The 26,850-nt window shown below is 41.0% G+C and overlaps 1 protein-coding gene across 2 annotated transcripts in view; it reads right to left on the bottom strand.

Annotated features, from left to right (window-relative positions):
* The window catches only part of LOC133498489 (E3 SUMO-protein ligase PIAS1-like), a 114,164-nt gene that overhangs the window by 36,858 nt on the left and 50,456 nt on the right, over positions 1–26,850 (bottom strand). For both annotated transcript variants that reach the window (XM_061815411.1, XM_061815412.1), the window contains exons 2-5: positions 22,408–22,903; positions 1,109–1,193; positions 871–1,009; positions 620–754 (exon numbers count right to left, since the gene is read on the bottom strand). In XM_061815411.1, the coding sequence (XP_061671395.1) occupies positions 620–754; positions 871–1,009; positions 1,109–1,193; positions 22,408–22,903 (855 nt within the window). The remainder of the gene's footprint in view (positions 1–619; positions 755–870; positions 1,010–1,108; positions 1,194–22,407; positions 22,904–26,850) is intronic.

Raw genomic sequence — 26,850 nt, forward strand, 5'->3', positions numbered from 1 at the left:
CTAGCCGATCGCGTCAGAACAACTAATTATGGAAACGCTTTTAACAAAGGTCACACAAAGAGAAAAATATGAGGAGTACCGAAGTTTCCAACAAGAACGGACAGGCTTTGTGGAGGTGGAGGGTTCTGCTGTGTGCTTAAATTAACAGATGGGGAATATCATAAAACATTCGCACTTGATGTTGCCAATGAACATTTTGACAAGTTTGCATCACCACAAAATAATCAAATGAATAAACGATACGCCTTTGTCGGCAAGAACTGTTCACCATCGTACCAGTAAGATGGCAAATCAAATTTAATTACGTTCATGATGAACGGATGGAAGTCTTAACGCCTGCGTGAAGCTTAATCTGACAATGTATGAACTCCGAAGCCATTAGCAAAACTGTGCAGCACTCGTACTTTTGTCATCATTGGTGAGAAACAGCGCAACAATGTTATTTAAAATAATTCAGAGATTTATTGTACTTTAAAAGTGTGCGAGGCGCAAATACACATATATTTAGTTTTGAAAATACTGTATGACTCTTTTGAAATGACATTTTGAAATATTTGCCTTTTATGGCTCTCTCGGTCGAAAAGGTTCACGACCCCTGATCTAGCCCTTTGTCTCTTACCCTTCCAATCTCAGCAGTCCAGGACACCACAATGGTATTCGGAACTGTGGTAGACAATCTGACCAGTGAGGTAATGTTGATGGGTCGGCTGGGCCGCTTTGGCTCGACACCGTTTTTGGTTGGAGGAAGATAACCCTGTGATGATGTATGGTAAAAACATTAAGATTACAGGTAGCAACAAAAACAACAACAACAAAAACATGGTATTTGGCTGATTATGTGCTGCACGGGTTCATGTTAGTGTTTCTCACCGGCAGGTTACATGGCTTGCCGTTTACTTTCACACACAGACTGGGTGGAAAATGATCTTCCTGAGGACAGCTCGTCTCTGACAGGCAAAACCGCAATTGGACTTGAACTGAGAAATCACATTTGGTCCCCGAGATGTCCCTGAAAACACCAAAACAGATTTGAACCATGGAGCTTGATGAATAATGAAGAAATAATTCACAATACGCCTTGAAAAATACAGCATCTCATTCATCTTACATTGAACTGCTGATCTGCTGGACTTGCTGTGGCGTTAATGCAAAGGCAAAACACGTCTCCTGAAACCTCTGGCTGTTGTCCGAAGCTGTAGAAAAACAACAACAACAAAAAAAAACAACAGGAAACTCAAACTCAAAAATTACAGTACAATTAAGGACTGAAATGATGAGAAATCCGGCAACATATTTCTCCCACGTTGTGGCAACTGTGTAGACCACTCTGTTTAACACCAAAATTATATCACTGCACAATGTTTTCTGAATGAACAATTCAAACAAATTAATTCAAATCTACAGTTTTAACTGCACTGATTTACTTAAAAATGATCTACCAGTATTTTTTAAAAGGATAAAAATTATTAATTGTCTCCCATGATTATAATTATGCCAGTGAAACATTGAAGATAAATGTTTCCATGTGTAATGTAGCAGTAGCCAACACTTTTATCATAACACTGAGTAATTATAATTACAGTGGTCTTTCATCCAATGGGCTGTGAATCTGACATGGAAGACGGAAGAGTGACAAAAATACTAACCAGGAATTTACTATGGCTTTAAATAAATGCTGCTTAGAAGACACACACGACTCACAGTTTCACATCTACTGAAGATTATTACAGGATTGGCCGTGGTCATCAGATATTCAGAGAATATTTTCCAATTACCACACACACTATAGAATAGAGGAGCTTTTTTGTCATATTATCCAGTCATTGTGAACATCTCTTTTCTTTCTACATTTTGGAGCCTGTCTGTGTGCCACAGAAGAAAATTAAATGTGATGTGCTTTCAGACTTTTCTTCCTCTTCGGGAAACTGAAGCTAAAAATAGCTCTCGATCACTCTGGCTCCATCACACTTTCTCTCCCGCTCTGTCCTTGCTTGCTTTTTCCTCACTTTCGCGCCCACCCCACTCTTCCATCACGCTCAAAGTCACTCTCCCCGCAAAACAGGATTTGTTTTCATGTTTCTCTGTGGCTAAAAGAGATATGAAAAGGGTGACTAGCCCCATCCAATTTCAATCTGCAACCATGTAAATGCCATTTTTTAAAGATGAAGATTTGCTTCACAAACTGAACATTAAAACAAAAAAGGTTTATTTGTGTAGATAAAAAATAAGGAAAAAAAATAAATCCACAGATTATTTATTAAGTATGGCCTTTATTTGTAATATTTAACACTTAGCTCAAATGTTCAAAAAGCTTTATTAATACAGACATTGCAGTTCATATAGCGGTGTTTTGTTGAGACAATCAAAAGAAAATGGTTGTGACATAATTTGTTTGGTAATAGCAGATTGTAGCATTTTAACGATCAAACGCTGATATTATTTTTCTGCAAATATGTCATCTGCAAATCCACACTTACAATGAGACTAGAACACCTCGTGGGTCTTCCAGCATGAAGGTTCAAAATGCTGAACCAGAGTTTTCACATGACTTCCCCTGAACTCCAAAATTGGGATGACTCAGGCCCAGAATATTTGATCTGAATTAGTTCAATCAACTCTAAGTACCGTATTTTAACAGATATGAGGCGCACATAAATGTCTTGAATTTTCTCCAAAACAGACAGGACGCCTTATCATGTGGCGTGCCTTATACCTGATCCGTCGTCCAAAATTTGTAACCGACCGGATGCATTTCCTGTTGACACGCTAGTTATATAAAGGAAAAGCGGACCTGTGAGAGGACAGCATGTGGAAGTTACAGGGGAAAGTGTAGGCGTAGGAGAGGACATTAAAGGCACCACCCCAGAAGGTACATAATGCCGGTATGTGTTTTGTGCTAAACAACATAGTTTTGGCTAAGGACCCCCAAAAATGGCACCATCAAAGAGATAAGCTTACATACAACAAACAAACGCCGTGAATAAACAAGCGCAGCAAATTAACTCGGAGCTTGCTGTTATACTGGGAGCCTACAAGGCGAGGTGGCCCAAGTTAGTTAGTTAAGGATTAATTAACAAAGAACAAACAATTACAGTTAAAAAAAAAAAAACAACAAAGCAACTTCATTTTCTGGACATTGACATGAACAGGGGAAGCAAAGTGAAGTTGCGAGTGGTGTGGGATATACTACATACATAGTGAGTTCGGTTGTACTTTATTTCAGTATTTAACAATGTAGCTATACTATATAGCGATACTAGCTTAATGCACACAGTAGCATGGATACACACTATTTAAAAAGGCACTCGGAGGAAAGCTTGAGTTCGGTCGTACTTTAATGAAGTATTTAACATTGTAAACAGTGAACTTGGATGCACTTTATTGAAGTATTTAAAAACGTGCATACACACTACCGCATGGTTTAGGCTAGTATCTCTATACAGCTATATTGTATAGCTACACAATTAAATACCTAAATAAAGTACAACTGAACTCATGATTTACACTGTTAAATATGTCAGTAAAGTACGTACCACTGAACTTGGTTTCCTACTCGGTACCTGTTTAAATAGCATGCATGGATGCTACTGTATGCTTTAAGCTAATGTTGCTATATAGCTATATCCTTTGCGGCGCTAAATGTGTATGTAAATAATGTTTGAAGTGCATGTTTTGTGTTGGTTATTTCTTTGCACATGGTTTTGTTGTCTGCTGGTTGTGCTGTTCTGTTTGCTGTGGTGTATAGATTTTGGTTTGGTTTGAAACCGTGGGTGAAGATGGTGTGTGACTCATGACTCGCTTCCACGGCTCATAGTGGGGGGAAAAAAGTGTAAGCTTGTTCTTCTGCTTTCAAAAATAAAGCTGCAATGGACCTTTCTGACATGTCAATCACTTGTACAATAATAGCCAATCAGATAGCACAATGTCTTAACCCCTGGCTTGACATGCCCCTGTCGCCATATTGTCCCACAACCAACGCTAGTTGTCAGTAGTGTGCGGTTGGAAAATTTAATGTTACGAAGAAAATGGTCCTCAGATGTGCTTGGGGAATATTCAACTCTAATGAAAGATATCCTGTTAGGTTACAACGGGCCCGGTTGATTCATTTTCCAAAGCCTAAAAATCAGTTGACGAAGTGTCTACGATGGATTAAGGCTTGCGGAAGACCAAACGTATAACTAAATGTGTACAATATCAACACAATACTGTATGTTTGAAAGTAAGTGAGGGAGAAGTATCTTCTCTGAGTTTGATTGAATTATTATCAGTGCTTTATATATTGCAGGAGAACAACTTTCACGTTGTTAGCGTATCACTTCTTCTTCTTCTTCTTTTCCTTTCGGCTTGTCCCGTTAGGGGTCGCCACAGCGTGTCATCTTTTGCCATCTTAGCCTATCTCCTGCATCTTCCTCTCGAACCCCAACTGCCCTCATGTCTTCCCTCACCACATCCATAAACCTTCTCTTTGGTCTTCCTCTCGCTCTTTTGCCTGGGAGCGCCATCCTCAGCATCCTTCTACCAATATACTCACTCTCTCGCCTCTGAACATGTCCAAACCATCGAAGTCTGCTCTCTCGAATCTTGTCTCCAAAACATCCAGCTTTGGCTGTCCCTCTAATGAGCTCATTTCTAATCCTATCCAACCTGGTCACTCCGAGCGAGAACCGCAACATCTTCATTTCTGCCACCTCCAGTTCAGCTTCCTGTCGTTTCTTCAGTGCCACCGTCTCTAATCCGTACATCATGGCCGGCCTCACCACTGTTTTGTAAACTTTGCCCTTCATCCTAGCAGAGACTCTTCTGTCACATAACACACCAGACACCTTTCGCCAGCTGTTCCAACCTGCTTGGACCCGTTTCTTCACTTCCTGACCACACTCTCCATTGCTCTGTATTGTTGACCCCAAGTATTTGAAGTCGTCCACCCTCGCTATCTCTTCTCCCTGTAGCCTCACTCTTCCCCCTCCACTTTTCTCATTCACGCACATATATTCTGTTTTACTTCGGCTAATCTTCATTCCTCTCCTTTCCAGTGCATGTCTCCATCTTTCCAATTGTTCCTCTGCATGCTCCCTGCTTTCACTGCATATGACAATATCATCTGCGAACATCATGGTCCAAGGGGATTCCAGTCTAACCTCATCTGTCAGCCTATCCATTACCACTGCAAACAGGAAGGGGCTCAGAGCTGATCCCTGATGCAGTCCCACCTCCACCTTAAATTCCTCTGTCACACCTAAGGCACACCTCACCATTGTTCTGCTGCCATCATACATGTCCTGTACTATTTTAACATACTTCTCTGCCACACCAGACTTACGCATGCAGTACCACAGTTCCTCTCTTGGTACTCTGTCATAGGCTTTCTCTAGATCCACAAAGACACAATGTAGCTCCTTCTGACCTTCTCTGTACTTTTCCACGAGCATCCTCAAGGCAAATAAAGCATCTGTGGTACTCTTTCTCGGCATGAAACCATACTGTTGCTCGCAGATACTTACTTCTGTCCTGAGTCTAGCCTCCACTACTCTTTCCCATAACTTCATTGTGTGGCTCATCAACTTTATTCCTCTATAGTTCCCACAGCTCTGAACATCCCCTTTGTTCTTAAAAATGGGAACTAGAACACTTTTCCTCCATTCTTCAGGCATCTTTTCGCCCGCTAGTATTCTGTTGAATAAGTTGGTCAAAAACTCCACAGCCATCTCTCCAAATTGCTTCCATACCTCTACCGGTATGTCATCAGGACCAACTGCCTTTCCATTTTTCATCCTTTGTAGTGCCTTTCTGACTTCCCCCTTAGTAATCATTTCCACTTCCTGGTCCTTCACTCTTGCCTCTTCAACTCTTCCTTCTCTCTCATTTTCTTCATTCATCAACTTCTCAAAGTATTCTTTCCATCTATTTAGTACACTACCGGGACCACTCAACACATTTCCATCTCTATCCTTAATCACCCTTACCTGCTGCACATCCTTCCCATCTCTATCCCTCTGTCTGGCCAACCTGTAGAGATCCTTTTCTCCTTCTTTCGTGTCCAACCTGGTGTACATGTCTTCATATGCCTCTTGTTTAGCCTTTGCCACCTCTACCTTTGCCCTACGTCGCATCTCGATGTACTCCTTTCGCCTCTCCTCAGTCCTCTCAGTATCCCACTTCTTCTTCGCTAATCTCTTTCCTTGTATGACTCCCTGTATTTTGGGGTTCCACCACCAAGTCTCCTTCTCCCCTTTCCTACCAGATGACACACCAAGTACTCTCCTGCCTGTCTCTCTGATCACCTTGGCTGTCGTCGTCCAGTCTTCCGGGAGCTTCGGTTGTCCATCGAGAGCCTGTCTCACCTCTTTCCGGAAGGCCGCACGACATTCTTCCTTTCTCAGCTTCCACCACATGGTTCTCTGCTCTACCTTTGTCTTCTTAATCTTCCTACCCACCACCAGAATCATCCTACATACTACCATCCTATGCTGTCGAGCTACACTCTCCCCTACCACTACTTTACAGTCAGTAACCTCCTTCAGATTACATCGTCTGCACAAAATATAATCTACCTGCGTGGTTCTACCTCCGCTCTTGTAGGTCACTATATGTTCCTCCCTCTTCTGGAAATAAGTGTTCACTACAGCCATCTCCATCCTTTTTGCAAAGTCCACCACCATCTGCCCTTCAAAGTTCCTTTCCTGGATGCCGTACTTACCCATCACTTCTTCATCGCCCCTGTTTCCTTTACCAATATGTCCATTACAATCTGCACCAATCACAACTCTCTCGCTGTCTGGGATGCTCAGAACTACTTCATCTAGTTCCTTCCAGAATTTCTCTTTCAACTCTACCTGCTGAATGAAGTATATAATGTTTTATGCCGCAGAGTCGGGTTAGTGATATGTAAATGTGCCATGTCATGCAAGACAAATGTCTATTTGCCAGTCAAACCTTTTTCATTTGGTGAGTATGGTACTGACTGAGTTAATCACCATTGTTTAAATGCACTTGTCGGAAATCAAACCTAACTCACTTATAAATACTACATGATATTATTCATGATCTTTCCAAGTAAAAAGTACTCACCCTGCTTTATATGTGCAGTACGATTCCACTATTTCATCCTGTTGGATTTCAATATAAAGTTTGTGAGGCCATTTTGCTGAAACAAAATCTTAATTCCGAGTACATATCCTTGCGTGAAGTAGTTGAGACCTCTCTGAAGGACTCTCTTGGACAAGTCTGACATATTTGGCAAAAAACATGCCGCAATATTATCTGGAATACGCGATAAAGAATCGACTTCAAATATGTTGTGTTCAGTCGCCATTTTGGAAGCTTGTGGTACATGGCTAAGGGGGCAGAGCTGAAGATCGCTATCAAAAAGGTCCATTGTGCCTCACTGTCTCGCAAGCGCCACCCTGCCTGGGCCTAATAGTACAGTGCGCCTTGTGCAGGTGTTAAATACTGGAATTGCACCCGCATCTGAGACTGTGCCTTTTAATATGGTGCGCCTTATAGTCGTGAAAATACGGTACTCTTATCCTGATTTAATATTGTGTGTGGCCACAACTAAAAGACATCATCACTAGAGCTCCGAAATTTTGATTCACCATTGAAATAGATAAAAATATGTCAAGTTAATTACTACACCTTTGGAATTTGAGGTGCTCATGCGGCACCTACATGGGCTGGAAGGCCACTCACTCAGAATGCAGCCATTATTCCTAAAGAAACGTAAAAAAAAAATAACCCAAAATAACCCAGATTTGAAAAGGCCTAGTTACAACAGCTCTGTCAGGAGGAATGGGCCAGGATTCCAGCAAAGTACTGTTGGAAGATTGTGATAGGTTAAGCAAAACATTTGACCCGTCATGCAGTTAAAAGTAAATGCTATGTATGTAGGTAAACTTTAGACCCTGAATAAAATTGTATCAAATTCTCTCTCTCATTATTTTGGCATTTAACAAAATTAAACTTTTTGGGGGTTTTTTTGTGATCCTGACTGACCTGAAACAGCAGAGGTTTGGTCTGATTTGACTTCAGACACTAAGAGACAAATGAAAGGTATGTTTTTGCACAGTGTATTAAAGCTTCAAGTCTACATACAGCCAAGTACTTAAATGTGCAAAGCCTTTGGTAAAATCAGTGAAAAAGTCACAACAGAGCCAAAATTAAAACTTCAAAACTGTGTCGAAAGCACAGACTGGAGTGTCTTTGATAATTCTGCAAGCAGCCTGGGTGAATATACAGATACTGTTTCATAATATGTCGGTTTCTGTGAGGAGATCAGTGTACCAACAAAAACTTTCCACATGTTAAATAACAACAATCCATGGTTTACCGCCAAACTTAAGCAACTCGGAAGGCTAAAGAGGTCGCATATCATAGTGGGGATGGTGCCCTGTACAATTGCACTAAAAATCAGATGAGTAAAGAAATTAAAACTGCAAAGAGGGATTATACAGCTTCTTCTTCTTCTTTTCCTTTCAGCGTGTCCTGTTAGGGGTCGCCACAGTGTGTCATCTTAGATGAACCCACATTTGTTTGGCACAGTTTTACGCCGGATGCCCTTCCTCACGCAACCTCTCTGCATTTAGCCGAAAAACAGTGTAGCGCCAATGACGGCAAATCAGTCTAGCATCTATTACACTAACCATTTACAAGCAACAATCCCCCCAGTGGACAACAATAGTAGGCGGGTCAGTGTCCTGAATCGCCTTTACCGGAGTTTTGAAGACAACACTTTCATCCACATACCCACAAAGTCGCATGACTGAGCACTCAGACTCCTCCGTTAACCATCCACGGACAGGACGTGAGACGCATCTTAAAACAACACAAGATTAACAAAACAGCGGGCCCAGACCATGTGTCTCCATTCTGCTCGAGTCTTCACAAAGATCTTCAGCAGATCTCTGGAACTGTGTGAAGTACCAACTTGTTTCAAACACACTACCATCTTGGTCACCAAGAAACGTGCAATCTCAGGTCTGAATGACTACAGGCCTGTTGCCTTGACACCTGTGGTCATGAAGTCCTTTGAACATCTTGTACTGGACCACATCAAGGATGTCACAGGTCCGTGGCTGAACCCACTCCAGTTTGCCTACCGAGGAAACAGGCCTGGAGATAATGCAGTCAACATGGGTCAGCACTTCATCCTTGAAAACCTTGACAGCGTGAGAACCCATGCGATGATTTTGTTTGTGGACTTCAGCTCTGTGTTCAACACCATCATCCCCAAACTCCTCTCCTCCAACCTTCTCCAGCTCAAGGTCTCAACTGGTATTTGCCAGTGGATATACAAGTACCTGAAGGGCAGGCACCACCTCATCCATACGCACCAGCAGCATCGGGGCAACCCAAAGTTTTTTCCTCTGACTGCTGCTCTTCTCGCTCTACTGAAACGAATTTACCGTAATGCACCCTACTGTTAAACATTTCAGATGACACCACATTGAGCTCATCAAAGACAGTGACAAGTTTGCGTATCGACAGGAAGAGGAGTGGGTGGAGCTTTGGTGTGACAACCTCGAGCTTAAAGCACTAAAGACTAGTGATGATCGTGGACTTCAGGAGGCATCCTTCACCACAGCGGCCCCTCCGGCTGTTCAACTGTCTTGTGTCAACCATTGAGACCTTCAGGTTCCTGGGAATTACAGTCTCACAGGATCTGAAGAGGGAGACAAACATCAACTCCATCCACAAAAAAGCCCAGCAAAGGATCTACTTCCTGCAGCTTCTTGTGTCGGCAGATTTATGTTTTACATTTATACGCAAATATTAGTTATATTAGTTCTACCTTCAATTTTCACAGGTTTTGCTCTGTTGTGGCCTCTAGTTCTCCCAGTCAGGCTGTTCCTCATCTGATGATGTTCCTACTGGCTCCTTGTGTATAATATTTAGTACAGCTGGACATAGATAATTGTCTTGTTTTGTTTTCTCTGTCTCTTACTCATTTTAATATAACAAAAGGACTTTCAGTCTTAACTTCAGTAAGGGGTGACAACTCAGAAGACGTGTACCTTTTCCTTTCTTTGGAAAGACTTTTCTTCCTTTTTGTAATAAAAATTCACAAAGTCAAGATTACCTCCTTGCTTATAGTGTCAGAAAAAGGTTCATGGCTACAATATCAGTTTCAGATCAGAAGTGAATAAATTGGATCATAATTCTTAGTGAAAATACTGTATGGTAAGCTCTTCAATTTCGGTGACATGACTGATTTCTTGTGACACTTGAACCATCCATCCATCCATTTTCTTCGCCACTTATCCCCACAATGGTCGCGGAGAGTGCTGGAGCCTATTTCAGCTGTCAACGGACAGAAGGCAGGGTACACCCTGAACTGGTTGCCAGCCAATCACAGGGCACACAGAGACAAACAGTCGCACTCACAATCACACCGAGGGGAAATTTACAGTGTCCAATTAATGTTGCATGTTTTTGGGATGTGGAGGAAACCGGAGTGTCCAGAGAAAACCCACGCAGGCACGTGGGAGAACATGCAAACTCCACACAGGCAGGGCCGGGATCGAACCCTGGACCTCAGAACTGTGAGGCCAACGCTTTACAGCTGCTCCACCATGGGGTGTAAATCCATACTATACAGTATGTCATCCAACTTTTCACCTGCTGACAATCATAGGAGTGAAAAAAAAACAACTGAGAGCATCTGCATTTAATCTGATCTTAAAAGACAAAGATAACTAGAAAGGTATTTGTGATCTGTCTTTTTGTAACCACTTAGTGATGATCTTTAATACCAACTAAAATAGCCGTCATTCAGTGGTGTATTCACCACAATTTTGAGACAATATACCTTGTTATTATCCCAAGATCCTTGTATTGCTTTCTTTTGAAGGAACTTACTTGGCAGATATGCACGATTTACTTGTGCCGACTTCTAAAAATGTGCAATATGGTAATAGTATTGATTTTGGCACAGAAAAAAAATGGTATCTTAAGGTCTGGTCTTAGATATGTGCTAAGCATGAGAGAACTTACTCAGCTCAATCTGCCCAACTGGCACAACAAAGCCCAGCTGAAGATTGTTAGTTTGGTGATGCCTTTGCTACTTTTTCATTAATTTAATATGCCACATGCAAAAGGACTCAAAACACATATGAACACAAATACAAAATACAGCTGTACTCTCACAAAAACAAGAATGAAAACCATTAACAGACTGAATGTAACGGAATGGAATGTGTGACAAAAGGTGAGCTCTACAATTCACATACTAACCTATGTAACTTTCTCCACATTAAGAACTGGGATTGTTGAGAGCTGAATGGGATTGCGCTCCAGCTACACTATACAGCCACTGGGGTCATTAAGGCATTCCAGTGTGCATATAAAGAAATGCTGGTGTGTTTTCAGTCTGGCAGCTGGTCGTGCTATTCCTGTCAATCCAAATAGTAGAAATTTTACAGGCTACGTCAGTGCTAATGCAAACAATATGGGTGGAAGCATTGGAAATTGTCTTTAATTGGTATAAAAGAACATTAGTGTTCATGTGGACCAACAACAAGTGAAAAAATTAAGTACATTTTGGTGGTTATCTGGGCTCCATCACTATCAGCGCAGTTTACAGTTATATTCATTCATTGATCAAGGCTGAGCAGCTTTCACCTTTGAGTGTTGAGCTTTATTAGTTTCACACGGAATAAAATGGGATCAGAACTCATTCTATTCTTTTAATAAGTCCAAATCACTGAATGAGAATTTTATGGCTTTTGTTTTTTCTTCATGGGTTATTTGAACATATAGTATATCAGATAACAGTTGAGATTGTGAGTCCCAGGATGCACATGTCATGGATACAACTCCCAACCTGGGAAGAATGAGAGGCTGCAAGTTATCATTATGGAATACAGATGCAGTAATCCTACGGCAAATCAAACTATACATAAAATATTTTCATTTATTTTTTTTACATTGTATGACATTTAAAAAAAATAATGTAAGCAAGTCAGATTCAAAATTTAAGGCACAAATAATAATAATGAGAATTTGTGACCAGTGTTATTTTCAGAACATGCCTCGCAGGCACCTTAAGAGGTGCTCGTGGGCAACCATGTGCCCGAGGGCACTGCTTTAGTGACCCCTGTGCTAAGATGTGAGCCTCCTATTTGACTTTGATTGGTCGTTTATTCATCTTAAGTTGAACAAGCACTTGCGGCATGTTAGTGCAACTGGTTAGAGCATTAACCCCAAAATCCTGAAAACCAACGTTCAAATGTTGTAGATTTTAAATGCAAACGTAAGTTCTGGGAACACTTTCTCATCTGTGATGGGCAACCACTATCTTGTTATCTTCCCAGCCTGTTCACAGAGCAAACACAAAAACACACACATGGATATGGCGCTTTTCATATAAACATCTTTTTTTAGACGTCTCACAGACTACAGGCTTCTTTGCGAATGATAGATGTGTTCTTTTTGGAACTATTTATGACTTGTTAGTAGCTTGCATCCTCTCCTTCACATTGCCAGAAGTCTCAGAGTACCAAACAGTACAGAAAATAATTAAGCTTTCCATAAACAGTATTATTGGGGCCGATCACCACTCAGTGAGTTTAAAAAAACAATAACTGATCACTGATCTGATCACAAGATGGAGAAATGTGTCCATCTAAATGACTCGTTTATTTACTGTATATACTGTAGTTGTGAACTGTATAGAGCTCGTGCACGTGACGTCACAGTTTGCACGGCGCCTGCTCTGCACTGCGGGAGCTGTTGAACCAGAGCAGATTTTTCAAATTGCCCGTGACCTGTTGTGCTGTTGGTTGTCACAACAAATGAGACAGATATTCAAAGAGATCCTTCTATGGAATACCAGATGAAAAAGACCAGAAAATATCGATGGATTTCGACAATTAAACATGATGAATGGTGCCCAACCAAATACACATACGCCTGTGTAGCGATTGCTTCATTTCAGGTAGGAATTATTCTTCTCAATCTCAAATTACAATTACAAATTATTAAGTATTTATACTGCCAAGTTGGCTCATTTGAGAACAATGCATATTTAAAAAAAGAAAATGAACCATCTGTCACAGCAGAGATCTTAACGTATGGCCGCAATCGCTTCCGTGTACGTTCCATAGACACGACTCCGTCCTCTTTTTTTTTTCAATCATAATTAATGAATGGGAATTTGTGTAAAACCAAAGGTAATTTATTTAAATATTGGTATTTGTATTGAATACCAGCTGAAAAGATCGATGGATTTCAACAAAGGTTAACATGTGGCTGAATACGCTTCCGTGTTCAAGCGCCGTCTGCCCGTCACTATATGGGATTTATTCCTGATTGAGAACAGATATAGCAACGCAGTCTTTGTATGCGTCTAGACTTTTATACGCTTTCAAACTCTTCCGTGTAAATCTTGACGACTTACTCACCAGATACATGTGTAGATCCAGTTGTCCAAAAGAAGCAGAAGCGAATTAACAGTCCAATTTCTTATCGGCGAAAACACTGATTTCGGCAATAAATAGGGGCCCTCTATGCTAGGTGTCTCTCCTTTTTCCACGCACCTTAATTTATTATCATCTTCTAAATGTTTTATGGTATCAGACAGATGTGAAGCAATAAGGCAAGGTAAAACAAAATAAAAAAAAAAAAACATGAAACAAGATTACAAACATGGAACATGACATACAAGACTTGACTATGGAGCACAAGAACGCTGGGATGTGGCAACAAGGCAAAACTAACTCACATAATGAACTGTCAAATAATGACATGACACACGAGACATAACACAAACAAGGCACAGGTGAGGAGGCTGCTCCCAGGAGCAGGAGGCGGTGGAATGACTACACCCCTGACACATCTATTACATCACCTAACAGCAATAAGGGAGTTTAAATTTAGTCCTAGTTATCTCTTGAAGCTTATTTGCATACACAGTACCAGAACTGTCCTCCTCAATTTCTATAACAATTTCAGTGACCAAACTTACTATGGTTATCATTAGAATGATCACACTCTTGCAAAAATAATAAACAAAAACTTTTGTAGTAAGTAACAATACACTATGTATGCAGCAATGACCAATATTAGGCAATATGTTCTTATTAGGGTACTGCAAATAGACAAAATTGATGAGTGAGCCCACACAGGGTTCTCTCACTGTCCTCTGCATTTTCTGCTCTGTCTCCAGCTATTTGCGAGTCTTGTCATAATCCAACCCTGCAGTTCCTCTTGTGGCGCTTGGGTGGCACCTTGCGCCTTGGCTCTCCCTCTGCCCTCCTTTCGCCCCAGCAATCAGCATCAAATATGCCACACACCTGTCTTCAAGCACCACTGATTATTGCCAGCATTTACGACTGTTAAGTCTCATAAGCCTTGGCCCAAGTATTAACACTTGTCTGTGACACACTGACCAACGCTCATACTTCCAGGTTTGGTGTTATACAAGTAAGTATCTGATGACCAGCATCAGTGTATTCACTTGATCTTGTTCTCTTCTGTCACCAGTGTTTCTCTCATTCTTTCCCTGCCTCCCTGGTTGCTCCAGCCACACCGGCAAGCTTCATCACCTACTCAGGTTCCTAGTTCCTGCTCACTTCTTTTCCTGATGTCCACCACCTAAGCTTGCTTATGCTTCCCAAAGCCAGACCATGCTAAAAAAAAATTCTAAAATGTACTCCCTCTACCTCAGTCTGCTCTTGGATCCAATCTATTTTATACTGTATAGGACTTTGAATTGTGACTAGTCTTCCCTAACCACATCCATAAAACTGATCTTTGTACAAATCGGGATAATTCACCACGATATAACATTAGCATTAATAGTTTTGTTAATCGTTGGTCACAGATATTAGGACAAACATTAGGACAGTGATTATACAACTAAATATTCATATTCTGACTACAACGGAATTTATTAAGCCAAAAGTCTTCTTTGCTACAGAGACAGACTGTGATAAATTCTTAATCTCTCAATCTCTCAACAGCACTTAAAATTATTTTATCCCACAAGCAAAAGCAGCAGAAGGAGGAACTATTACAGGTCAAGGTCCCATTCTCAAGAGAATATTTGAACAAAGGTACTGTAACAAATAGATGAACATTAAACTGGCGAATACTATATTTGGTCAGAATCACAATCAATTTTCTCGTACATAACAATAACAATAACAATAATAAGGGGCCACGGTGACAAACTGGTTAGAGCATTGTCATCACATTTCTGAGGACCGGAGTTAAAATACCGACTCGGCCTGTGTGGACTTTGCATGTTCTCCTCATTCCTGTGTGGGTTTTCTCTGGGAAATCCAGTTTCCTCCCACATCCCAAAAACATGCAACATAAATACAGCATTCTAAATTGCCTCTAGGTTTTATTGTGAGTGTGGCTGTTTGGCTCCATATGCCCTGCGATTGGTTGGCAACCAGTTCAGGGTGTACCCCGCCTCCTGCCCAATGATAGCTAGAATAGGATCAAGCACTCCTGCGACCCCTGTGAAGATAAGTGCCTTAGATAATGGATGGATGGATAATAATAATAATAATATAGTAAGAAGAAGAAAAAATCCATATCAAACAGTAACACCACCAGTATTTTGCTCATTATTTTGTGATACTTTTCCAGCCTTTCACCACACCTTCTTTCTGGTGTTTAAGGAGGTTTTAGCCTGCCTCCTCTTTCGCAGTTAAAAGTCATGTTCGACCACCATGGTTTGGTACTGCATTACTCAACGAGACCAAACAAAAAATAGTTTGTAGAACATCAGACTCTGACAGAAGTTTTGTTTTGAAAATCAGGTGCATCAATGTGTGGCTCTCTACGCCGTAAAATGACTGCCTTGGTGACATGATACGGTAGCACCCAGTGAAGAAGGTTGTAAAAATTTCTTAAAAAAAACAAACACCTTTGAAAAGCTCCAGAAAGGGGAAAAAGGTTAAAAGATGAGACAGCAGATGAGGAAAACAACTTTCAGGAAAAAGAAATCTGCATTTAAGAGAAAATATAAGCAGTTGTACTTAAAATATAGGTTTCTCACTAGAGATGATTTACATGCATTCAGCACACACTGTGTAATTTGTGGCAGCAGACTTGCAAATAAGGCTATTCATCATTCAAACATCCCCCAAAAAGCATTTAGTAACTTGCTTCAATTTTTACCATCCTGCCTTTATGAACTGAGATATTTTGCAAAGATGTTGACCAAATGAAAATTACTGAGTAGGCCGGGCATACAGGTAACTTTTAGAGTCTTTACCTCAAGATAGGGCCTCCCATGTATAAAAACACATTCAGTGTAATTTTGAGTTGTATTTTTTTCACAAGTTTTTTTTGTTTCTATGCCGGTTCATCAAAAATATTACTCTATGTCAGTGTTTCTCAATTGTTTTCTGTTGCGACCCCCTCAGCAAGAAGAAATACATTTGAGACCCCTAGACCCCTGAGTGCCCCTCTATATATATATGTATACAATAAAGGATAATCTAATCCTTGTAAACATTGAATAAATTACAAATGAAAGAGATATCAATTAACTTACAATAAAGACTAAATTTATCACTGGTGTTAATCATGTTCTTCAGGGTCACACACACCCCTCCTGGCATCGCAATGCATCATGCCCCACTATTTGAAAAGTACTCCTCAACATGAACCTGGTCCATAGTTCTTTAAAGGATGTGGCCCGCTGCTTGAGCACTGATACGCAATTGCTGGGTTGGGACCCAAAAGAGGGTAGTGGACAGCTTGTAAACAGTTTCAGGTGATCCTCAGTTTACGATTGTACGGAGATATGAACTTGTGAGCCTCCAAACAATGTGTGATGACCTAGTTTGTGCAGTGGCATAACAATAAATGGTCACGAAGCACCAGAACAAGTACAAGTGTTTTTCGTTTTAATATTACTTTAAAATTATGGATTTACTACTATGCTTACCCAAGTTGGTGATAGATAACATGTTCCAACTTGCATATATATTCAGGTTATGTGGGTACCACATGAGCAGAACTCTATTGGACATGAAACACCCCTTGCATACTAACATATTTCTCGTGCACCCCAGTTGCCTTTTATTTGGAAACCAGCATTATTTTGACAGGCGGGCAGCAGATACGTAATTATTTGTTCATCCTCAGCTTCTTAACCAGGTGCCTAAAAGGCATGTTGAACATGAAAGTGTGTGGAATTCTGTTATAAAATATGATATACATGTTTTCAGAAGCAATTTGTTTACCAATTCATTTTATTTCTTGTTCTCCTATAAAAGTGTGTCGTGACTTAGCAATTCTGCATGACGAAGATTCTGGCAATCATTTTGCCTGCATTCTTTTTAAATTGGGAGACAAAATGTTTCTGTAGACCTCTGAATTTATTTTTGGGCTGACATCATGTATTACATCATCATTAAAGATTAGTGAGCTCAGCCAAGAAGCCATTCAAGAGCAAGTCATGCATTTACATCCACTGTGTTTCACAGATGAGCTTGTATGTTTTGAATTGTGAGCAGACCTTTTCTTGCTTCAAACTTTAACATTTCCATCTTAAAGACAAAGTGGTCTTTAAAACTGTCAGATCATTTTTGAGGCACATCTCCATAGTTTTTCCGCAAATGTCAGCCATGCCTTCTGATTTTCGTTGCTAGTAAGTCTTTTGCATCTTTAAGTGGCGCTTCTGTACTTTTGGTCATCAAGTCCTCTGCGACTATTTTCAACAGGAGCTTGTGGTACCTTCACTATGCCCTCTGGGGTTGTTGCTCTGGAACTAATGTTGTTTGCCTCTTGTCATTTGTTTGACCCTTTAGTGCTCACAGTGTTCATGTTGTCAAATGCTGCAGTGGTCTGTGATCACCCTGTTCAACATACTTGGGACACCAATGTTTATTGCTTCTTCAGGATATTCCGTAATGTATTGGCTATGGAAAATGTTCATGGAATGATTCACGCTGATTTTTCATCTTTTCTTGGCTCCACAATTTCTTGTTATTTACCTATTATAATCTCTGTGTTTTTCATGTTGGTTACCCTTCAAATCAATAGAATTGGCAGTCTTGACAGGCAAAACTCAAACCAAACTTCAGCTATTCGTTGTTTGAATAATCAATGTAATAATAATACACACCTGGGCAACAAAACACATGTGTCGGTATAATGATTTACATTTGCTCAGATGAAAGGTTGGGTTCAAATAAAAGGTGCTACTTATTGGACATGTCAGACCCTGGAAAAAAAAGCTATCATCTTCATCTTTGATGTCAACCCTATATGATTCCGGTCTACTATAAAAAGGAAGGAAGTAGACTCACTGTTCTAATCCTTCTTGAGAGGAATGCTACTGAAACAATTCCTTTGCAACAAACTGCATGACTTTTCACATTTTAATGTGTTGTGCCACCATTCTAACCCTTTCAGCTATGATAAATTGGAATTAAGAAGAGTATCATTTTCTTATTTTATGGCACCCATGGCAATACTCTCTTTAAGGTCCTATAAAAATGCAGCAGAAAGAGTGGGGGTAGGGATTTATTGAAAATGATATTGTGGGTGGGGCAAAAGGGGATGCATAAACAGTTGAGGGAGAAGTATGAATAACAATCAATGGATCAGAGGGAGGAATATGTGCATGATCAAATGGTAACAGGGCTTTCTTTTTTATAATTAGGTTAACTATGGTGATCACAATGATGCTGAGCAGTCTTTTGGAGGCATTTAAATCTTCAGCCTCATGAAATTACACACGTCTTTCTGTTTCTTTTCTCCCTCACTTTTGATAGAACACTTATGCATTATTAATCTGAAAGTATGTGAGGTTTTGGAAGGAACCATATGTGCAGACGTACTGTAGCACCACATAAGAGACCACAATGCGGAAATCAGATTCAAACAGAAGGAACACTGAATTCTGTGGTCACAGTTGTGTGCCTGTGCAATTTCATCACTTTGAATGCAAATGTGTGCATGCAAAGCAGAAACTGGCAGAAAGAATAGTGATGAAAGAAAAGATGGAGAGGAACAGGTAGAACACCTTTTTGTGTTTCTACATGAATTGCCATGAAAACAAATCACAGGAGAGTTTCTTAGTCCATTAAATGCACATGAAGAATAATACAGCATTTCATAATTTTGTCATATATTACAAAGCCAGAGCATTTAATTGCAATACTGGATATTTTGTTCAGTTAAAAAAGGATATTTAAAATATACATTTTATATTCAAATGTAGTCGCTTTTTAAGCAGGACAACAAACGGTTAATGTCAGCATAATTGTATCAACAAAAGTGTCTCCATAAATATGAACAGATATTTATTCAGAAACAGTGCGCTGTTGGTTAGCAGGCCACCTAACCAACATGGTAGCCATGTTGGCAGAGGTGATGTTCGCATAGATGTTAATGCATGGATTAATTAATTTCAATGTCCCTGTAGCTCAACCACAGCAATTTTTCTTCTTTACCGCTCACACCCAAGGCTCTTCTCCCTCAATTCCTCAGTTTGGCAGGACAGCTAACGCTAGGAAGGGTTCTGGTCTTCCCAAATGCAGTCACTGGGATTTGACGGGCGAGTACTCACCCGCACGCACAGTCGAGCATGAACAATCACGCCCGTAAAATTTGTTACAAGTAGAAATACATAGATATTGAAAGATGTCGCTTATTTTGTGTAGCCTTGGCCAATGTTCCCTCTAAGATGTGCCACTGTGCAATTACGCACTTGTCGCACACTCTCAGAGCACATGAAAATCGATCCAGCGCAGTGAACCACAGTCTGACATAGTTTCTTTTTTTTAAACACGGAAGCACACGGTCTTTTACTTCCAATGTTACCTGACAACACCCCCCTCCGCTCTTAAAGGGATACACTCATAATTACAAACAGAACACACACCTGCAACTTTATATCTGTGGGCATGACTGGTGGACCACAGCCGTAACTTTACATCTGCGGGCATGACGGACCACACCCATACATTTTTCAAATGTGAGTGACTGCAAATAGCTTCCATTTAAGGATTACTGAGCCCACTCTGCCCTTAGGAACTTTTAAGTGCAGCAGATTTTTTTTAAACTGCTATCATGTTTATTCCATGTTTTCCGTCTTTATGATAGAGTGTGCACTTATTTTGACAAACAAATGCAATGAAGTTAGGACTTTGTGATAAATAAAACCAGAATACAATGATTTACAAATCATCTATGCATCCATCCATTTTCTGAGCCGCTTATCCTCACAAGATTCGCAGGAGTGCTGGAGCCTTTCACAGCTATCTTCGGGCAGGGGGTGGGGTACACTCTGAGCTGGTTGCCAGGCAATCGCAAGGCACATAGAAACAAACAACCATTCAAAATCAGAATAAGCTATAATGGCCAAGTATTTAAGAACACACATGGAATTTGTCACCGGCAGTCGGTGCCGCCCTGGTACGATATTCATGTTGAGTACTGAGAGGAACAACAAAGAGTCAGAGTTCTGCAAGATGGAGAATCTTCTTCATTTAGAGCAGTTGAGAGTGGGTCAACGTCCCACATTAAGTTAAGCTTATACAGCTCACATACACACATATATACCCTTATGAGGATAAGCGGCTAAGAAAATGGCTGGCTGTTAAAAGAAAAGATGATGTAACACACTGCTTTTCTGGAAACTGTTAAAGCCATAAAATGTTAATGTTAACCAGTCTGAACATTAAATATCTTGTCTTTGTAGTGTATTCAATTACATATAGGTTTAAGATGTTTTGCAAATCATTGTATTCTATTTTTAGTTATGTTTGACAATGTCTCAACTTAGGTGCACTCTCCATTTTGGAGAAAAAAAGACTTTTATGTGCACCTTATTGTCGCAAAAATATGGTAAATATCATGCATAGGCGGTGGCACGGTGGAGCAACTAGTTAGAGCGTGGGCCTCACTGTTCTGAGGACAGGGGTTCATCTCCCAACCCCGCCTGTGTGGAGTTTGCATGTTCTCACCGTGCTTGCATGGGTTTTCTCCGGGCACTGCTGTTTTCTCCCACATCCCAAAAACATGCACACATTGGAGACTCTAAATTGCCCCTAGGTGTGATTGTGGATGGGATTGTTTGTTTCGATGTGCCCTGCAATTGACCCCTCCGTGGATATTGCGCAATCCACGTCACTGACCAATCAGAGGCCAGAGATCTGCATAGACCAAAGCCCGTTTTTGCTCCCGCCATTTTCTCAGACAACATTGCATGGTCCAGTATAGGTTTAGTTCGCGTTTTATCGCGTATTTGGGTTATTTAACAAAAAATATGGTTAAGAGGTGTAGTCACGGACTTTGTAATAGTGACGACAGGTATCCTGAAAGGCTAGTTGGTGGAGTTCGATTCGTACCCTTTCCAAAACCGAAGACCCAGTACGAAAAATGCCTTCGATGGATAAAACTTTGTGGAAGACCGCATCATCAACTAAATCCATCTAATATCAACCTGAACACATGTTTGCACGAAGGTATGCCCTATATTTGATTTTCAATACATGTCTCGTATAAACGAATTCGAAGTTCTTCGCTAGCATAACACTGCTGCGTGTGAACGATTGACACACTTATTCTTTGTTGAGCGATATTTAGCAATGATCGGACTGCACAAACATATTGATTTCTTGTTGGCTCGCGGCCGAAGCTTAACCAGACTGTGTTTGCACGAAGATATGCCTTAAATTTGATTTTTAATACACGTCTCGTATAAATGAATGAGACGTTCTCCGCTAGCATAACATTGCTACGTGTGAATGATTGAATGAAATCAGAAGCATGGCGTCTCTCTCAGTTAAGAATGTATTGTATTTAGAATCTATAATATATCGTTGATTTGAATGAAATCAGAAGCATGGAGTCTGTCTCAGTTCAGAATGTATTGTATTGTATTTGCCATTTTTACTGTTTGTCTTACGTCAGCGCACGTGGCGTGACGTCACTTCAGGAGGCGTGGTTAAGTGCCCTGTACAGAGGGGTCAATTGGTTGGCAACCAGTTCAGGGCCTGCCACGCCTCCTGCTCAAAGGGAGCTGGGATAGGCTCAAACTCTCTCAAAACCTTTGTGAGGATAAGAGGCTCACAAAATGAATGGATGGATCATGGTGTATTCATACTGCATCCATTATTCGCGGATTTTTGTTATTTGCAGGGGTAAGGAACGGAACCCCCGCGAATAATGACGGAACACAGTAATGTTGTTTTTGAATTAGAAATCAAGATTTCAGTGCGTTTCATTAAGAAAAATAAATAAATAAAACTACCAATGGAAACATTTGTAGAGTCCAACCAAGATTCTCGTGAAAAAATGATGGCTGAAAGTTGAAAAATCTGGGGGCATTGCACCATTATTGGTGATGCCATCATATCAAAGTATGTTTTGTGATAAGACGCTCGAAAAAAAATCATAAAATCGTAAAAAAAAAAAAGAAATAAAATGCTCTCTCACCTAGACTGGTTGGCTTGACGAGTTCATCCAGCATGTCATAAAATGGTAGCCTCTGGAGCTTCACATCTGGGTGGACGGGGTGCAGTGGGACCGTGGCGAACATGTGGTGTGCCAAACCAGTCAGCTCGTGTTTCCCGGGACCGAGTAGCGAGAGAGGTATTAAGGCAGCAGGTGACGGGGCTCCACCATGACCAGCGTGGCCCTCGTACGCCAGCTGTGTCAAGGCAGCAGGCAAAGCAGCTCCACCTCCTCCAACTATCCCTGCTGTGGCTGGATGGTGTGGTCCGGGCAAGGAAAGCTCAGCGTGAGACATCATTTTTGCAGGGAAGCGTCTGCGGTACAGCTCTTTGATCTTCATGTGCACGGCGGGGCTGCAGCCTGCCTTTAGCAGATGCAATGCCTTGGTTAGAAGCTCGTGCTTACGCCCATGCTTGTTGCGCCCAGCGTAGCCTAGCAGCACCTGGAGCTCCGACACCCGCAGGCTCATCACCATTTGCTATGGCAGACAGTGAAAAAGAAAGGGAAGAATGAGATTAGTGCAAACGTCTTCCATTGCCACCCAAATGTAATATGAGAGTGAACGACTACAATCAAAGATATCTGTCAAAAAGGAGGGAAAATTCAATCCACAGAAGATGAAAGTAACACGTTTGAGGCTTTCCAGAAAAACACGAAAAAAAAAGTCAAACGTTTCACAGATTCTAAACAACTTTTTCAAAAATGTTTGGTTTTAATCATTGTTTATGCTGTCATACAGCATAAACAATGATGGATTGGATTACTTCTATTCTCATGATCAATTTATAAGGGTGTTTGTGCATAGGTTTCTCTCAAAGGGAAAAATAATACTGCTACAAAGGGACAGACGGATGGACATGTTGGCAAACAGACAGACTGATCAATAGACAGCTATTTAGATAGCTATGAGCGCCTGGCATGAACAGGACAATTTTGCTCTCCATGCAGATGTGCTACATAAAGTGGAAAGAGCATGACAGTTGACAGATACTGATGAGTGAAAAGTCTGCTTTTTTTTTTAGTATTTTGTTTAGCTAGGATAGGAAGCTCAGGAAACTGAAGATTTGCTCCCGTCAAAACCATTTTGTCAAAACCAAGTGTGTGAGACATACAGTGAATATTAAAATTCTACACACTGCTATTGAAATGTGATATAGAAAATGAAACCAAGACAAATTATTTCTAAACTTTTTACACTGTTGATTTGACCTTTAACTTGTTCATCTAAAAAAGTGGGCACGTGAAAATAAACTAAGGTATTGTGGTATCACAAATCTGCACACTGATGACTTGGATGTGGGTGTGTGGCTGTTTTTTTTTTTTTTTGCTAACTGGCATAAGCTTAAAGGATTTGTGATAACACTGACTCCTATTTGGAACTGTTCAGAATTTCCACCACCCTGACGAGGGCCCCAGTTCCGACTAAAGAACAGTAACCCCAAAGCCACCACCCTGTTTCACTGTAGGTATAGTGTTTTTTTTGGTGGTAAGCATCTATCCATCCATCCATCATTCCATCCATCCATCCATCCATCCATCCATCCATCCATCCATCCATCCATTTTTTAGCCGCTTATCTTCACAAGGGTCGTGGGAAGTGCTGGAGCCTATCCCAGCTGTGAACGGGCAAGAGGCTGGCTATACCCTGAACTGGTTGCCAGCCAATTGCAGGGCATATAGAGACAAACAGCCACACACACAATCACACCTAGGGGATACTTAGAGAGTCCAATTCATGTTGCATGTTTTGGGATGCGGGAGGAAACTGAAGTGCCAGGAGAACACCCACACAGACTCCACACAGGCGGGTCGGTATTGAACCCAGGTCCTCAAAACTATGAGGCCAACGCTTCACAGCTGCACCACTGTGCCACAAATAAACATTTTGGTATGAAGGCCTAAGAGACCATACTTGGTTTCATCAGACCATAACATGCATTTGAGGGATTTCAGTGTCAACAAAATGCTAAGTGCGAGGCACAGCCACGTGAAGGCAGGGTTCAATCCAATTCTCTGCCTATAACACCTTAAGTAAAATTTTGGCTAAATTGTATTTGTTGGAGAAGTTTGAATGTGCCATACTTATTACTTTTACTTGAGTAATTATGTTAAGAAGAATCAATACTTTTACTTGGATACAAAGATTGACATGCTACTCGCTACTTTTATTTATCGACTATTGCGTAAGCGATCTACAGTTGAAGCCAGAGGTTTACATGCACAGTGCGAAAACACACGTTTCATTTTTTGTCTTACTGTCTGAAGTCAAATCAGACTAAACCTCTCTTGTTTCAGGTCAGTAAGGAGTAAGGATACGCCAATCCAATAGGATCACTAATGTCATTTGACTCCAATTCACCATTAGACGGGGACAACTCTGTCGCAGGACCGCACACAAAGTCTTCACAACCCAATCAGAGTGACTTAACGAAGTGATACCACATCTGCAAGTGATTACAGACTTCTAAAAACATCCACTTTATGATGCGGATGATGATTATGATGAAACAGTATTGTCTCCCCAAATGTGGCCATAAATCACTGTAAAATGGGCTCCTTAAGGGTAGTTGTCATGCTGTAATCTCTATCTCTCCCTCCCTCTACCTCAATCTCATACAGACAACCGCGAGTGTACGTATGTGTGCGTGCACACACACACACACACACACACACACACTAGCGATAAGTATAGGCAGCAAAAAGCTGAATTCAGTCGTTTATGTGAATAAACAAACAAAAAAAAAAATATGGTCTACTCTGGTTTCCTCCGACATTCTAAAATCATGCAGGGTAGGTTGACTGAAGACGCTACATTGCTCGTAGGTGTGAATGTGAGTACAAATGATTTGTTTATACAGTGAAGAAAATAAGTATTTGAACACCCTGCTAAATTGCAAGTTCTCCCAAAAATCATGGAGGGGTCTAAAATTTTCATCGTAGGTGCATGTCCACTGCGAGAGAGATAATCTAAAAAGAAAAATCCAGACATCACAATGTAGGATTTTTTAACAATTTATTTGTGTAATACAGCTGCAAATAAGTATTTGAACACCTGTCTATCAGCTACAATTCTGACCTTCAAAGATCTGCTAGTCCGCCTTTAAAAGTCCACCTTCACTCGATGTATTATCCTGAATCCGATGCACCTGTGTGAGGTCGTCAGCTGCATAAAGACACCTGTCCACCCCGTACAATCAGTTAGACTCAAACTTGTAACATGGCCAAGACCAAAGAGATGGCCAAAGACACCAGAGACAAAATTGCACAACTCCACACGGCTGGAAAGGGCTACGGAGAAATTGCTAAGCAGCTTGGTGAAAAAGGTCCACTGTTGGAGCAATCATTCAAAAATGGAAGAAGCTATAATTGACGGTTAATTTCAATTGGAGTGGAGCCACATGCAAGATATCACCTTGTGGGGTCTCAATGATCCTTAGAAAGGTGAGGACTCAGCCTGGGACTACACAACGGGACTTGGTCACTGACCTGAAAAGAGCTGGGACCACCGTTTCCAAGGTGACTGTTGGTAATACACTAAGGCGTCATGGTTTGAAATCACACATGGCACGGAAGGTTCCCATGCTTAAACCAGCACATGTCAAGGCCCGTCTTAATTTTGCCAATGAATATTTGGATGATACAGAGGAGTCATGGGAGAAATTTTTGTGGTCTGATGAGACCAAAATGGAACTTTTTGGTCATAATTCCACAAACCGTGTTTGGAGGAAGACGAATGATGAGTTACACCCCAAGAACACCATCCCTACTGTGAAGCACGGGGGTGGTAGCATCATGCTTTGGGGGTGGTTTTCTCCACATGGGACAGGCCGACTGCACTGTATTAAGGAGAGGATGACCGCGGCCATGTATTGTGAGATTTTGGGAAACAACCTCTTTCCCTCAGTCAGAACATTGAAGATGGGTCGTGGCTGGGTCTTTCAACATGACAATGACCTGAACCACGCAGCCAGGAAAACCTAGGAGTGGCTCTGTAAGAAGTATATCAAGGTTCTGGCGTGGCCTGTCAGTCTCCAGACCTAAACCCAATAGAAAATCTTTGGAGGGAGCTGAAACTCCGTGTTTCTCAGCGACAGCCCTGAAACCTGTCTGATCTAGAGAAGATCTGTGGGGAGGAGTGGGCCAAAATCCCTCCTGCAGTGTGCAAACCTGGTGAACAACTACAGGAAGCATTTTGACCTCTGTAATTTCAAATGATAGCTACTGTACCAAATATTAACATTGTTTTTCTCAGGTGTTCAAATACTTATTTATAGCTGTATCACACAAATAATTTGTTAAAAAATCATCAACCCAACCATCATCGGTAGCTCGCGAGAGGGTGGCTGCTTGAAAAGTAGATCTTGGGGTAAAAAAGTCTAGACACCCCTGCTCTATAGCCATGGAACTAGTTTTTCCATATAGGAG

The sequence above is a fragment of the Syngnathoides biaculeatus genome, chromosome 3 (assembly GCF_019802595.1).
Source record: "Syngnathoides biaculeatus isolate LvHL_M chromosome 3, ASM1980259v1, whole genome shotgun sequence".
In the NCBI taxonomy this organism is placed as follows: domain Eukaryota; kingdom Metazoa; phylum Chordata; class Actinopteri; order Syngnathiformes; family Syngnathidae; genus Syngnathoides; species Syngnathoides biaculeatus.